Genomic DNA, 16,530 nt, shown 5'->3' on the forward strand with positions numbered 1-16,530 from the left:
TGTGTAATAATTGACATGATGTCGGAAAAAGCAAATTTGAAAATAACATAATTAGGATACATATTATTTTGGAAATACTAATTATCAGTGGAGGTTTGGTTTTCCTTCAAACAGAATATGGATTATAAACATTATTTCTCCACAGCCCTTGGTCAGTGGCCCATGAAGTATATGTGCCTATATTATTGAGCAATATTGGTCCTGTATTTTCTCAAACAAGATATTTTCGACTGGTAATGGATTATGTATTTGAATCAATCTGAAGAAACATGTATTCTTTCTTTACTTATTTTTTTCTTATAAAATTTGCTATAGTCCTTTCCCAATTATATTATTAGTATATATATGATCAACATGAACAATTCGGATAAATAATTTGACAATCACATAACCACTTGCTATTCAAGGTTATTTAAATATATTGGCAGGGCTAAGGTGAAACATGGCAGAACAAGAACTTCCTGTACAGAGTTATGTCCCTTACCTCCAAGACCTCACCACACACCACACCCATAGGTTGTGTGCTTGAAAGCCCAGTGATGATGGAGTGGCTTCTCCCACATGTCCATGCTCGGATATGACATACTGCTCAAGCCACTACTTCCAAGTCATGAATACACAATGCCATTTAGAAAGTGGTCAAATGTAACAAATGTTATATATATATGTTATATATACTTCCTTAGTAAAGTACAGATTCTCGTAATTTTTGGGGGGGTTGAGTCCCGACCGGGATTCGAACCCACACTGCCAGAGTGAGGCACCTAATCGCCAGCACACAAAGTCAGCGATCTAACCCACTCAGCCACCGAGGCTTCCACAAATATGAAAGCCCTACAACTGGTAGTCTAGATCACATACTTTGAGTACCCCTCTGACTAGTGTAAAATCATTTTTGTGAAAGCCTCACTCTGGCAAGTGTGGGTTCGAATCCCGGTCGGGATTCAACCCCCCAAAAAGTACGAGAATCTGTACTTTACTAAGAAAGTGTTATCCCAAATATAACATTTGTTACTTCAAAGTCACTCTTCAAGACACACCGGCCATATCATGGTCCACATTTTTAAGACTGTAATAAGCCAGTTATTATGGCTTGATTGAAGATGTTGATTATAAAATTGTAGTCTTAGAACGAGGTTAACTTTCCAGTATCTTTGATTTTTTATGTTTTGATGTGTTAATCATATTTATGAAGTCTCTAAGTTGGCTATCATTTTGAAACATTTTAACACCGACTCACTTTCACTAAATGTTAGGCTACATGTGATGAATCATGAAGAACTTTCATTTTTAGCTCACTGGGCTGAAAGTGAAGTGTGTTTTTGTCGTGGCCTGTTTGTCACGGGTTGTCTAATGTAAACATCTCAGAAACCACTGGAGCAATTAAGCATGAACTTCCCAATAAGTTTATTTGATCAAATCTGTTTTTCAACATGACAGCCATATTTGAAAACCTAATTCTGGCCAGTGTTCAGCCATTTTGTTCTAGATGTCATGAAATTTGGGGTGTGTGTAGTTAGCATTTGGGCTCAAGACATGTTCAGTTTTTCAACATTATTGGACCTTTGCTCTTTGAACCGTGCACCTAAATTCTCTCAAAGTGTATTTTTGGTTTGGTAAACATCATCTCTGCAAGTACCAGATTGAGGAAGCCAAAACATTGATGTTTCTTCTCTAGATTATGTGGAATTGATAATGCCATATTTTCTTTCGGAAGTATTTTGTGGAAAGTAAATGTAACTGTAAAATAGTTATCTTATTCTTGCAGATTTAGAAACTTTTTTGAAATTTTGATACTTGTTCCCTATTTCTTAATATTTTTGGCCTCAGTATTTGTACAAAATATGGGGCGGTCGGGTAGCCTAATGGTTTAAGCGTTCGCTTGTCACACCGAAGACCCGGGTTCGATTCCCGACATGGGTACAATGTGTGAAGCCCATTTCTTGTGTACCCCGCCGTGATTTTGCTGGAATATTGCTAAAAGCGGCGTAAAACCATACTCACTCACTCACTTATGCAGAATATATTGAATAGCAATGCCAACAGCAACTTTTGTTAAAGAGCCGTCATTGTTAACATTTCCTACTGTTGACTACACATCTATGTGAGCTGCAGTGCCATGGCACCATTTGATTTACCGATACATTGTATTTATATGATTAAATTTAATTCATTATTTGATTGTTCATCCGATCAGCCAACTTGAAGCTACATACTTGAAACTTGGAAGATTGTTGGCCTTTTTAGTGTAAAAAGTGCCACATACATTGACCTCTCTGTGCATTACCGTGCTTCATGCTCACTTTGTTTTAATGTTGCGGACATGAACCGTCCATTGCAACATTACATTTCATTCTCCACAACATCTGATTCAGGACATGAGGGGGCAGCGGTGTAGCCAAGTGGTTGAGGTGTTCGCACCCCACACTGAAGACGTGGTTCTAGTCCCCACATGAAACTCACACTTGGTGTCCCAGCAGTCTTTGTTTCACAGCCAAAGTGGCATAAACATATTCTGGAATTTAGTAACATTTTTGGTGTTAGTGAGGATCTTAACACTGCAATATTTCAAGTAGTGTCACAAGAGGCCGGTCAAACCTGTGGCAGATAGCATGAGCACCACAATCCATGGTGCAAGGGCAGGACGCCTCACAATCAGGCAGGTCACAAACCTTGTTTAAGTTGCAGGGGAGTTTTTCTAGCCCTGAAACCTCACACAGGTTTCTTAGCTAAGCACTTGGAATGTTATCCCTAGTGTTGACTGTACATCAGCATTGTTATCTAATTGATAATTTGCCAAACCATGGATAAATATTGAGTATTTACAGTATACGACAATCACTTGTAGAAAGTCTGTTGACAGCATCAACTTTGACATCTGCAGACATTTGGAAAATGATGTTAATATACTGATGGAAACAAATAAGGGTACACATTAAAGCAGAAGAGTGAGTGAGTATGGTTTTACGCCGCTTTTAGCATTATTGCAGCAATATCACGGCGGGTCAAGCAGAAGAATATTGTTGCATCAATGTGACTTCTTCGTACGCACAAACATTTCTCAAAAACCTCATTCAGGATACATGCAAGATGTCCCATCTAATAAATGAAAGCCTTATGTTCCCTTATTTTCTGCCATCAGTATAGTTCCCACTTGGGCATCAGCTGCCTGAAGAGTGACCCTTTGGGCAGATATAGTATTTGTCAGCAGGGCAGTGTGAATGAATCAGGTTTGTTGTTGGGGATTTCATCACAAAGGGTTGGGCATTGTTTGTCTTTTTTGTTGTTGCAAGTTTTGTATTTTTTGGTTTTTGCTCTTATTTTCATGAACAGAACTACGAAGGTGCTCAGATAACCTTCAACACATGTACTTGTTCATACCAATAAACAAGGAATAATCTGGACTGTGTTGTGTCTTTGCATGGTGGCCTATAGGATCACAATATACTTGTTAAGAATTAGTCATCTTCCAATCTCATTAGAATCAAATCTTAGTTCTCGCTATCTCTAAACGAAGATCCGAGGAGATCCCATAACGGGTCACGTCAGAACAACCTTTCATCCAACCATTCAGAGCTTCGCTTACCAGCGAGAACTCAGATCTGATTTGAATGAGATTGGTCATCTTACAAAGGCAAAGGAGTTAACTGACTATTAAAGTCCCGTTTCCACCCTAGAAGAAATCAGTTAACCTCTTGCCCTGGGAAGAGGAGAATCAGTGGGGCCTGTCAGGTTTGAATCCCACCGTCATCAAGTTTACGGTCCTTGGTTACATCCATGATTGTGGGAAACATCCTACTTCAAAGTTGACTTTCTGACTGTCACAGTGTCTGTTGTAACGTGAGTGTGATTTTGTATGGGATTGTACATCATAAGTCACTTGTATCAACGGGTTTCATTTGACCTGCTGTGACACCAAAACAGAGTTAGAATATCATCCAAGTCAGTGTACAACCCAACTTTCATCACCATTTTGATCCTCAAATTTATAACTTGGTTATTTTGAACACCAGACATCAAAACTATCCCTCAGATATCTCAGAATAAACGAAAACCAAATGTTGATCAGATTTTACAATTTACAGAATTCAAAATCACACAACGAAATTGAAACCCAGTTCGTAAACTGTCGTGCAGATTTCAGTCGACTGCAGGATTTGTAAAACATGTGCAATGCCAACTCAGCGTCAACAGATATTTTCCAAATCTTTTCACGTTTTGCACTTCGGGTTGTAAAATACGTTTTATCACAATATGGATATTAATTATCGATCAGATCTTCTTGACTGGGCGCAGCCAATTTGTTTTAAGTAAATGCAAGTGATACGAGAGATTGAATCTGATTGGTCCATAGGAAAGGCATTGAAGGGACATAACCCGTAATAGGCACTGGTATACAATCCGATACGATTGGCCCCAGGAATTCTAGCCTAGTTCAGCAAGGTCGGAAACTGGTCTTTTATAGTCAATTAACTGTCTTACCTCGGGAAGATGAGTCTTGTTTGTTTACATAGCCTTTCAGAGTTGTGACGTTGTTTACTGCTTGAAACATGGCGGCCCTACACATAGTTGAACACACAACAATGAAAATGATTATAGGATTACTTTACTTTCATTTTTCCATACAGAATTTTTTTTGTATTATCTTAACAATGTACATGACAAAAGCAAAACAACCAAACATATTTTGGGACGTCCAGAAAATAGTCTGTTGTTAACACACGTCTTCCCATGTAAGACAAGACATTCATACACCTCATGAAAACATCACGCATATATATAGGTTTCATCACCTTACATGGGAGACTGTTTTAACAGCAAGAGTATCTTTTGAAAGAATCAAACTATATCTGGCTGTTTGTGCTGATTCATGCATGGGTGCCCCGTACAAGGCCCGACAGACTCCTTGACAAGTCACACAGATTGTCCAACCTCCCTGGGTGTTCTAACTTCAATAATGGTTTGATGGTCAAAGATCAATGATAAAACAGCCTAAACTTCAATGTTTTCTTGATTCTAGATCCCCAAATAGTTGATGTGAAAAGTTTCTATCCTCCGCAGTCTGTTAACTGGATTTTGGCGCCTGTAAAGATTCTGCTAAAAATAGCTTTCCAATACTCTGTGAAGAGAACTCTGATATCTGTTTGGTGTAGTTGTCGATCTGCCCCGCCACCAGGAGGCAGTCAAGTCGGGGTGGCGGCTGGAGCGGCTTGAACAGCTTTGACAGGTCCTCCTCGGGCAGCGCCGCCTCACCTCGGGCCTGACGGACTTGGTTCTCTTGTGTCTGTGAAAATGAGAGAGCAGGTGATGTCACAGCATTATCACTGTGATATGTGAGGTGAGAGGAGGTGAAATTGGGTTTAACGTCATGTCCAAGATTATTGCACTTATATAGCGACATGCATGCACGTGTGTACGTGTGTGTTTGTTGCTGCTTGTGCTAGTCCAGACTGATGTCGATTTATAGTGCTAGCCCACTGAGATACCATGCTGCAGGTTAACATGAATACCCCACTCCGACACAGTATACTGACTCCGAGCTGACCAGTCCCTTTTTTAGCCCCTTAATGCCGAGCACCAGACAGGGTAACAACAAGTACCATCTTTAAACGTCTTTTTGTATGACGCGGCCGGGGATCAAACCCCGGACCTTCCGCTCTCTGGGTGGACGCTCTACCACAAGACCACGGAGGCGGATACTGTGATATGTAGGCCATTGCAAACCAGACATATCATCGGTTCACTGCATGATTAATTGTCAGGGTATAATAACACACCTTTATGACTCATCCTCATGAGTTTTCCTACAGCAACCTCTTCTTCAATAAGACATCAAATAAATTAAAACATTTCCACTGTAATACCACAATTGAGCAAGATCAACGAACCCCATGATTTCTCCGACCTCTCTACAAATCTCCGCCATATAAATCATGCTTACCCTTTTGAGAATGTGAGCCTGCTTTGCTTGTGTCTGTCTGAACTGCTGCCGCTGGAAGTTCAGGTACTTGTTCGTATCCATGGCAACATCATCCACACACTCCATCAACTGCCGAAGATTCTTTTCTAACATGGAGCTACAAGGGACAAGGTTTTTCTTTAAGTTATGGTCTATATCAGTAGTGTTTTCATCAACTATGTACAAGTTCCTGAATCTGATTATGCTCAGCACTAAAACTTGTAAAATCTGTAAACTTGATAATGCATGTGTTGTAGGAAGGTCAAGGTGGCCTTATTGTCCTTGGAGCCCGCTAAACTGGCTGATATTGGCTACATATATGAAACAACGAGGAAGGCATAACACTACAACATGTTTTGTTTGTTGTTTAACACCGCACTCAGTAATATTCCAGCCATATGACGACGGTCTGTAAAGAATCGAGTCTGGACCAGAAAATCCAGTGACTGACATTATGAGCATCGATCATCAACTCAATTGGGATACGATGGCATGCATCATCAACCAAGTCAGCGAGCTTGACCACCCAATCCTGTTAGACGCCTCTTATGACAAGCATAGTCGCCTTTTACAACAACCTATTCTACCCCGGATCTTCACGGGTCTTCTACACCATGTACAGATCTTATTTTATAGGACACTATAGGCGTAGACTCGGTGGATACCCATATGCTCTACCAACAACTTTAGATCTTCCCGATTTCCCGGACCTATTCAGTGCTGCACCCACCTGGTGGCCAGATCGAGGAAGGCAAACTCCTGGCTCTTCATCTTCTTGTCGTCCAGTTCGCACAGCAGGGCATTCACCAGGTGGGAGTTCTTCATCACCACGGGGATTTCCTCGAACATCTTCTCAAAGCTCATGTTGTGGCTGGTGATGCCCTCTGGGGTAAAGTCCCCCTTGGCATAAAACTCCATCATCTCTGGCGTCAAGCGGTACGCCTTCAGCGATAGGAAGCCCTGGGTCGTCTTCAGGGGGTCTGCACAGGAAATTACATGGTAATACTTCTTCCAGATGATCAGATTGGTGAGGTGTAATGGGATTTAACGTCGCGTCCAAGATTATTGCACTTATACATGTGTGTGTGTGCTTGTACTCGTCCAGACTGATGCCGATTTATAGTGCTAGCCCACTAAGATACCCCACTCAGACACAGTATAAAGACTCCAACTGACGTCTTTTTTATGACGCTTCCATGGATCGAACCCCTGACTTTAAACTCTCCTGACAGACACTCTACCACTAGACTATGAATAGGTTTTCTTGTTGACAGAAATATTACAAACAGGAATACTCATTATGAGAAATCCTCAGTGTTACCGACCTACCTTCATGCATTTGAAAAAATGTAATGCCCAATCAGACTACACTGATCTAACCACATAAAAGCACAGTTGAAATCTTTACACTATCTGTCCCTTGAATTTGCTTCTCGTGCCAAGGTATAAAATGTTATTAAACAATATTATTTATCAAAACTGAAATTACACCTATATTTGGTTAAACACTGAATGTTGTTTGTTTGTTGTTAAATGCCAGAATGTCAAACCTGTTTCTCATAGCAATTGAAATACACAATGGCTCACGGACATCACCGAGAAAGTTTTAATCATTGAAACAGGCCGACACAATTTTAATTTATTTCAATTTTATTCATTTTCCAAGTCAAGTTTGTTTGCTTTTGGTTTCATACAGCACTCCACAATATGTCAGGTATGGTGGCGGTCTGTAAATAATCAAGTCAGGCTCAGACAGTCCAGCTATTGACATCATGAGCATCGATCTACTCAATTGGGATATGATGACATGCATCAACCAAGTCAGTGAGTCTGATCCTGTTGTCGCCTGTTTAACGCCGCACTCAGCAATATTCCAGCTATATGACGACGGGCTGCAAATAATCAAGTCCTAACCAGACAATCGAGTGATTGACATCACAAGCATCGATTCACGCAATTGGGATACGATGACATGCATCAACCAAGTCAGCGAGCCTGACCACCCGATCCTGTTAGTCACCTCTAACGGCAAGCATAGTCGCCTTTAACAGCATGGGTTGCTGAAGACCTATTCTACCCCGGACCTTCATGGGTCCAATAACCATCAATACATATGACAGTGTGAATGTTTATGACAGCACATACCGTAGATAAGTACCACTGACTCCTCAATGGAGTGCTGGTAGTTGAACTGGGAGTCCAGGAGAGGGCGGTTGATGAAAGAACCGAAGTACGTGCTCTGATACCAGCCAACATGAAGATGGTCAATGTTGACGTGACGAAGGTTCCTCATCATCTCCATCTGATACTGGACTGAAAGTGTCACAATTGGTGTTAGTCTTTACAAGTAACACACTCACATCACTAATAGCCAGGTACCATAGACACAGAAGGAAGTGTATCTGAGGGAAACACAAGCAGTGTTTAGGCACGACATGCTAAATGGTCACATAATGAAACAAAACAAATCAACGATATTTGAGGGATGTGGTGCATATACAACTTCATTTAAATCAATGTGACCATATTCAGAAAGGAGCGATTGAGTCCTCTTTTACAGAAACATCACGACATGGAGACACCAGAAATGGGCTCCATACAATGTGAATACTTTTGCAATCAAACAAAGGCCTTCTACACAACGAGCAAACACTTTAACTACGATGCTACCCCATCGCCCATATCAGGGTAAGATAAAGCCACCAGTCATAAGACTAGTCCAAATATATCTGCCAATGGTTTGTTACGTTATGTGAACATGATAGTCCAACAGTCTGAAAAGATTTGTTTGTTTGTTGTTTAACGCCGCACTCAGCAATATTACAACTATATGTCAGCAGTCCGTAAATGATTTAGTCTGGGCCCCGTTCCACAAAGCCATCTTAGCGCTAAGGTGATCTTAACTCCCATACTTTAGCACTGGCTTATGATAGTTGTAGCGCTAAGATCGCTTTGTGGAACGGTGCTCTGGACCAGACAATCCAGTGATTGACACCATGAGCATCAATCCACACAATTAGGATACAATGACATGCATCAACCAAGTCAGCGAGCCTGACCCTCTGATCCTGTTAGTCGCCTCTTACGACAAGCATAGTCACCTCTTACAGCAAACATGGTAAGAGCTGCACATAACTCCTTCTACCTTCATCAAAGTCTTCCTCCTCATTGTGTCTGGGGAAGGGGAAGCAGTTTGTGATCTCCAGCCTGTTCTCCACCACCAGCCCCAGCAGCACCCCCTGCACCAGGTCCGTGCCCCCCGCTCCCTCCTCCTGGCAGTGCTTGATGATCTTCAGCACAACCTGCAACCAAACTCTCACTCTACAGGGCATGCTCACTTTCTAGATCTGAGATAGGAACCTCTTCAGAAATGTAAATCACAAGCAACCTCAAATAGTTCTAACTTGCACATACATAAGTACCATTATCCCTAAAAGTCCCAAGGATCTGTTTGAAAGAAGAGATTTAAATAGGGTAGGAATACATACTCACAGTTGGTAACACTCACTGTACAGTTAACTACGGTTTTAACGAACTCAATGGGACCACTATTTTTAATTCGTTTTAACCATAGTTCATTAAAAGCATATATATATAGCCTATATACAGCAAAAGGACAGGACCTAAAAACAGTTTGTTACATCCGTCAGTTCATTACAAGGAAGTTTGTTATAAACAAAGTCTACTGTATTAGTGTTGCGATCAAAATACAACAAAATTAATATTATCTGACATTAAGAGGCACACGCTCTTGTTGAGGCAGGGCAACATGCAGCTGAACAATTTGGGCCATAGCTGACCATGTTGACTGACAACACAGCGCTTCCTTGTAAACAAAGTTAGTGTCAAGATTGAGTATATATTAAATAGGAAAATTAGTCACTCAAAATTCCCCTTGTATGTGATTGCTCTCAAATCATGCTTGTTTTGCACTTTGAAATACAGGAAATGTAACAACTTAGTGACAGATCAGTAGTATTTTTTGAGGAGATGAAGACTACAACTGCTCATACATTCAACAGCAGTCTACCAGTACCACCTATTCCGATATTCAATAGTTCCTGCCTTAATGTCAAATCTTGCAGTTTGATTTTCTTATGATGTAATTTACAAGCAATTACTTGTTTGGTTGGGTTTATACAAACTAGGACCTGATACCAAAACGAATCAGAAGAATTTTGATTTTGGTAGGTGGTTACTCTCAAATTCCAACATGCTGTATCAGTGTATGAGCCAGAGAAAAAATGTTAATGAAACATGAGACTAAGGCTGTTGATCAATGAAGACATTACCGTGGACTGGACAAATTGCTACACTCTGACATGACGAGTCAGACAGAACAGAGTAGCAAAAAATCCTACAGTATGGTTCATTAGTTTCCATGGTTGATCATAATAATGTAGCCATGTAACTTCCTCCGGTACACCAGCTGCATATGTATGTCTAATCACTTCCTTCTGACAGGCTAAAGAAAAATCAAACCATGGATGATTCCACATTATCATTGACTGAATGTATAAAGTGATGTTTCGTAGCAGCCAGAATACTCACAAGGCCATCAATCTGTACATATTTTACCGGTGACGGCAACGTGCTCGCTCTGACGGTCGCCATTTTGACTGAGTGACTGCGCGAGCGCTTATCAGTAGATTTGACTGTCATTTCGTTTATGTTGCGCAAAACTCTTTCCGTTCTATGAACAGCCGTTTGTGCAATGGATTTCTTTGCGATACTTTCTTCGTTCATTTGTAACGTGCATTTCTTGCGTTTAGTGGTATTATCAACCAGGGTCGGAACCTCAAAACTATACACAACTTGTAATTTCTAACTTACAAGAAGAAAAGCACTTTATGAATATGATATATGCTGTAATATATCAGCCTATCTTTAGAATTCAGTACCACAATAGGTCTAGGCACAATAATTGTGGTCTGTTAGATAATGGTAGCATGATGAAAGTTTAAGATCACTCGAAAAAGTGAAAACGTATCTATAGTCCAGGTGTGCAGCTGCCCACGTAGCAGGTACGTAAACTCATCAACAGGTTTTTCTATAAAAAAAACAAAAAACTTTACTTTTCGTTGTTGTTTTGGGGAGCCTAAATCATGCAGTGCATAAACAGTCTGTTCAATGCCTAAGGCCATTTCATTGTTAAAAGTGTATTGATATTTTCCTATGACAATGGCTCAAGACTTGACATATTACTGCGTAGTTCCAAGCAGCGTCTGTATATTAATTATTACTTTGTCAATCGATAGTCTGAGTCGATACACGACACACCTTAATTAAACCAGTTAGGTAACGCTATCATAGTTAGGGCCATGTTGACCTTTAATTTTGACTATTAAAAAGATGGTCTCTGATTCCATATAGTGGTTCAAGATCTGGGTGCCGTTGTACAAAACAACCTTAGCGCTATGATCGTCGTAAGTCTCTGTTAAGGTATGGGAGTTACGATCACCTAAGCGCTAAGATCGCTTTGTACAACAGCACCCTGGTCAACTTGTAGATACAAGTGGAACATCTTGCATGAACGTATAAACATTCCAAGAAAGTTTGCAATTTGATGTTTTAGTAAGATATCATTGACCGAGTATTTGAATTTATGGACGGTTTTGTCACAATCATAATTCTGTGTTGAATCTGTAGCTCTACCAGAAATGTCTTAAATAAAGGGAGACAATGTTGAGGCAGGTGACATAGACAGAGCCAAGTTTTATGATCAGCCTGAACCCAGTTTGGAACTGTATTGTGTGGTTTGTAAGTAAGACTGCCAAAGATTTTGTTTTTCGTTGTTACCAAATTTGTATCGATAAAACTTTATCATAAATTAATCGTCGTTTCATGTTTAAATGTTATTGACAGTTATTTATTTGACTGAAGTCGTTGTTGATACCGGAAGTGCGAAGAGTGAATGAAACAAAATGTCTGCCCCCTAGAAGCAACACATGTACTGACAACAACATATCAACGGAATATCACAAGGTACTTGCTTTGTTCTGGAAGTTAATAGCTCTTTAAAAAATCCTTTCACAACCCACAAGTCGGAAGTCGGTATATCTTTACGAATCAGCTGGTTGTGAGTTTAATCCCAGATTTATCCTTGGTGTGGTGCTTATGTAATTTTATTTACGTATGTTGCAAGTTGTCTTCACTAAGCCAGATGTTTCAGATAGGCCTAAATCTATTTCATGCCCCAACGCACGTGCACATATTTGATTTTTTTACTGTTATTTTTCTGCCATTGTAATTTCAGACTTCTTAAAAGATGAAGGTTAAAAGAGGAAAGCATGCACGTCGTATTCTGACGTTCTACAAGGGGAACTTCGGATTTGAACCGCCCTACAAGATTCTGGTTGATGGCACATTTTGTAAAGCGGCTCTCTCTTTCAAAGTTAACATAGCGGAACAGGTTCCAAAGTATTTTGAATCTGAAGTGAAACTCATCACATCAGCATGTGTAATGGCTGAATGTGAATTGTTTGGTAGGTTGTAAGTTGTATGTCAGTCCAGATTTTAGTTTTACTGCAAGTAATGTTTGTTTGTTGTTTAACCAGCACACAGCAATATAACAGCTATATGATCATGTAGATTACGGAATGAGACGAGTGTGACATATGGCATCAGGATCACTCGTTTGTGTGTCCGTACATAACAAAACACCATTCCTACAGGAACTGAACCTTTCCTTTCAGTTTTGTAATGTGTTAGGCATGATAAGGTAAATTTGCACGAAGTTTAACAGCGTGGACGTGGCTCAGTCAGTTAGCTGTTGGGCTAACAATCCAAAGTCTGTGAGTTCGCATTCAACAGACTCTCACAAAAACTGGTTGTTTGTCTTTGAGAGATTGTTGTTGTGGCTCTCTATTCTAAAGAAGCTCCCAGATTTAAATATGATGTTTGAATATGTACTTTTTATACTTGGTAAATTCAAACATCATGTTTTCTTCCTTTTCTGTCAAAGCATATTCCTGTGAATTGATATAGATGTCAGTAGAGAAAACTATTGCAATGCGGACTGTATAATGACTTGTCTGTCGCAGCAGTATAAGTATCAGGGCTGTGAAATCTCCGCGGAAATGCAGAAAATCATGGTTTTTTTAAAACAGTAGTCCTCGGGGAAAAATCATCTTCCTCGTAAAAATATGATCAAAGATTTAAAAGAAACACTCCAAAAAATATTATCGTGTTCTTTTATTATTATTCATGGCACAATACTATTATCGTTGGATCATAGGTTTCCGGACATCATACGTTTCTATCATGAATACTTGCACTATAACGCAGGTGTGTTGTCACACAGAAATTGTAAATACTCAGATGATGGCTTGTTTTAAGATAATGTTGTCTTTTATAAGTGAATGAGATGTTTTACGTTATTTTAGTATGTGTCTGTGTTGCAGGGAGCGTCCTGTATGGACCCCTCAAGGTGTTGCGCCAGTACGAAGTCGCCAAGTGCGGCCATAAGAAGCCTGTCTCAGCTTCTCATTGTCTCAAGTCCCTCATCAGGAAGCGGAACAAACTCAAGTACATGCTTGCTACTCAGGTACAGTTGGTTGGTTAGTTTGCACTCAGCAATATTCCAGCTGTATGACGGCGGTCTGTAAAAAATCAAGTCTGGACCTGACAATCCAGTGATTGATATCATGAGCATTGATCCACGCAATTGGGATCGATGACATGCATCTACCAAGTCAGCGAGCCTGACCACCCGATCCTGTTAGTCGCCTTTTACGACAAGCATAGTCGCCTTTTACGGCAAGCATGGGTTGCTGAAGACCTATTCTACCCCAGAATCTTCACGGGTACCCCTGTTAGAGCTGACATTGATGCTTGGTGCTTGTGATGAGTGACCTTGCTTTCAGGCCACTGAGATGTAGCTGAGATACTGCTGACTGGTGCAAAACACCATTTACTCATTAATTATTCGAGATTCTATATGCTGAACAAATACACTTATATTGTATCTGACCCATGAAGATCCGGGGTTGAATATGTCTTCAGCAACCCTGCTTTCAACTATGTTGTAGGAGGCGACTTATCGGACTGGGTGGTAAGGCTCGCTGACTTGGTTGTTGCTTGTCATTGTATCCCAATTGCATAGATTGATGCTCATGATGTCAAGCACCAGATTGTCTGGTCCAGACACGACTATTTACAGACCACCACCATATAGCTCGAATATTGCTGAGTGCAGCGTGAAGCAACAAAGAAACACTGTATCCATGTATATACACACAGGTACTTGAGGCACTGTTTCTAAAAGGCTCTATTACTTTTTTTATTGTATTTTCCTCTATACTAGGACCCAGATTTGACAGAGCTGTCACGGACAAAGCCGGGCATCCCACTGCTGTACATTGCTCACAACACCGTCACTATAGAAGCTCCATCAGAGGCCTCCAAGGAAAAGGCTGCCAATGTCATAGCTGAAAAACTTGGCCCAACAGAATATGAACACAATGTGTTAACAAAGTTAAAACTTGAAGAGTTTGGGGAACAGGAGAAGAAGAAAAAGAAGAAGAAGATGAAGGGACCGAATCCCTTGTCTTGTAAATCTAAGAAACTTAAAGCTGGTCTTCATACGCCAATAAAAGAAAAGAAACTTCGAAGAAAAAGGAAGCGTGTTAAAGTTGCTGAACATATCAGGGAACACTTCAAGCAGCAAATCCTGACCTCTTGACCTCCTGACCTTATTTCACAGACATTGCAGAGTGGAACTCCTGACTCGGTGAACAGCTGATTGGTGGTTATATCTTCTTGCCAAATACATACCCCAAACCCGTGAAGATCCCGGATAGAATAGGTCTTCAGCAACCCATGCTTGTCATAAAAGGCGACTATGCTGTCGTAAGAGGCGACTGACTGGATCGGGTGGTCAGGCTCGCTGACTTGGTTGATGCATGTAATTTTATCCAAATTGCGTGGATCGGTGCTCATGATGTCAGTCACTGGATTGTCTGGTCCAGACTCAATTATTTACAGACTGCCGTCATATTCCTGGAATACTATGCAATGCAATGTTAAACAACAAGCAAGCAAACACAACATACATAAACATATATCATGTTCTATAAGAATTGTATTGTTTTTCATGAAGATTTCCCCATTGATTCAAATGACTGAAATACACACAGATATTCAAATGTTCCAAATCTCCGTCGCTGTGATACAGACTAATGATAAGGACAGTTCAAGTACATCTTCCCGAGGCAAGGGAGTTAACTGAAATCAAAGTCCAGTATCCACCCCTGACGAACTTGGCTGGAATTTCGTGGCTCGATCGTAGCACCACCATTCGACCTCTCATATCACTTGCATTTGCTTAAAAAAAAAATGGCAGTGCCCAGTAAAGACAATCTATTTTGTAATAAAACATGTTTTACTGCGCAACGTGCATCAAATCACTTGAGCACCTTCATTAAAAACCTGAAAATATTTAGAAAATATCTGTCAACACACCAAATTGACGGTACACATGCTTTGCAAATCCTGCTATCAACCAAAATCTGCACACAAGTCAGCATGTTTATGAACGTGATGTCAATTTGTTATGCTATTTTGATTGGACTATGCGTAGACTTGTTAGTCCAGCAAAAATAGAAATTCCAGGCCAGGCCAGGCAAGGCTGGAAACTGGACTTTTTTTCATCAGTAAACTCCCTTACCTCGGTAAGATAGTAACTGGGTGAGGTTCCATTTGTCTTCATGTGTGACCCATTCAAGATAAAAAAAGACTGCAACACTGTCATTATGTGTGAAGTTGAAGATGATCTGTGACAGAGACGTATTCAGAGCATTTATTCTGTGTTACTTGTTACAAAATAAAACAATTTGTACAACCATATTGAAGTCCATATGTGTTTTGAGAGCAATTTTTTCAGGTTTTGGAAGATAATTGAGCTTAAAGCACCTTGGAATATGAACAAAGGGTGCTGACAGTATGTGAGTGCATACTGACAGGACACCCACATATAGTCATGATGGTGTAGTTTTGTCCTAGAGATGCAAACATTGAACTTCCAGCCAGACACAAGACTACTTTGATAAGGGGCGGTCGGGTTGCCTTGTGGTTAAAGCGTTCGCTCGTCACGCCGAAGACCTTGGTTCGATTCCCGACATGGGTACAATGTGTGAAGCCCATTTCCGGTGTCCCCCGCCGTGATATTGCCGGAATATTGCTAAAAGCGGCGTAACACCATACTTGCTTACTACTGTGATATACATTTCACAACCCTTTTAAGAGTGATATTTAGCTCCTTTGCACACAGTTATGATTTGGTTCGTCGTACATCCGTCAGTAAACCTTTTCATATACATTTCATCTCTGAAACCACGAAGTGATCCCAGCTATAATGTCCCTAAAAGGTACTCCATGAATTCTGATCATATTCTTATCATGGTTGTCAAGGCAGCCATATTGAAATGTCATTTATGCAGGTCCAGCCTTTCTATAGTATATGTATCATTATGATATTTTATAGTATTTTGATTTTTTACCATGCTATTGCATTTGACCTTCACATATCCCTAGTTAACTTGATTTTCTGTATGTTCAGCTCCCTCTCATAC

At 40.4% G+C, this 16,530-nt stretch overlaps 2 protein-coding genes across 2 annotated transcripts; one reads left to right on the plus strand and one right to left on the minus strand.

Annotated features, from left to right (window-relative positions):
- Positions 1-4,590: 4,590 nt before the first annotated feature.
- On the minus strand, positions 4,591-10,584 carry LOC124146240 (eukaryotic translation initiation factor 3 subunit H-like). Its single transcript, XM_046516433.2, has 6 exons — positions 10,511-10,584; positions 9,105-9,261; positions 8,105-8,272; positions 6,690-6,939; positions 5,942-6,077; positions 4,591-5,284 (listed from the first exon to the last, which is right to left on the minus strand). Exons 1-6 carry the CDS (start codon positions 10,571-10,573, stop codon positions 5,066-5,068), a joined length of 993 nt encoding a protein of 330 aa, XP_046372389.1. The 5' UTR covers positions 10,574-10,584; the 3' UTR covers positions 4,591-5,065.
- A 1,124-nt stretch (positions 10,585-11,708) lies between these two features.
- On the plus strand, positions 11,709-14,858 carry LOC124146242 (rRNA-processing protein UTP23 homolog). The gene is made up of 4 exons (XM_046516434.2): positions 11,709-11,944; positions 12,216-12,444; positions 13,363-13,505; positions 14,265-14,858. Exons 2-4 carry the CDS (start codon positions 12,228-12,230, stop codon positions 14,640-14,642), a joined length of 738 nt encoding a protein of 245 aa, XP_046372390.1. The 5' UTR covers positions 11,709-11,944; positions 12,216-12,227; the 3' UTR covers positions 14,643-14,858.
- Positions 14,859-16,530: the final 1,672 nt, after the last annotated feature.

This window comes from Haliotis rufescens, unplaced genomic scaffold (genome assembly GCF_023055435.1).
Source record: "Haliotis rufescens isolate VD_foot unplaced genomic scaffold, xgHalRufe1.0.p SCAF_2, whole genome shotgun sequence".
Taxonomy (NCBI): Eukaryota; Metazoa; Mollusca; class Gastropoda; order Lepetellida; family Haliotidae; genus Haliotis; species Haliotis rufescens.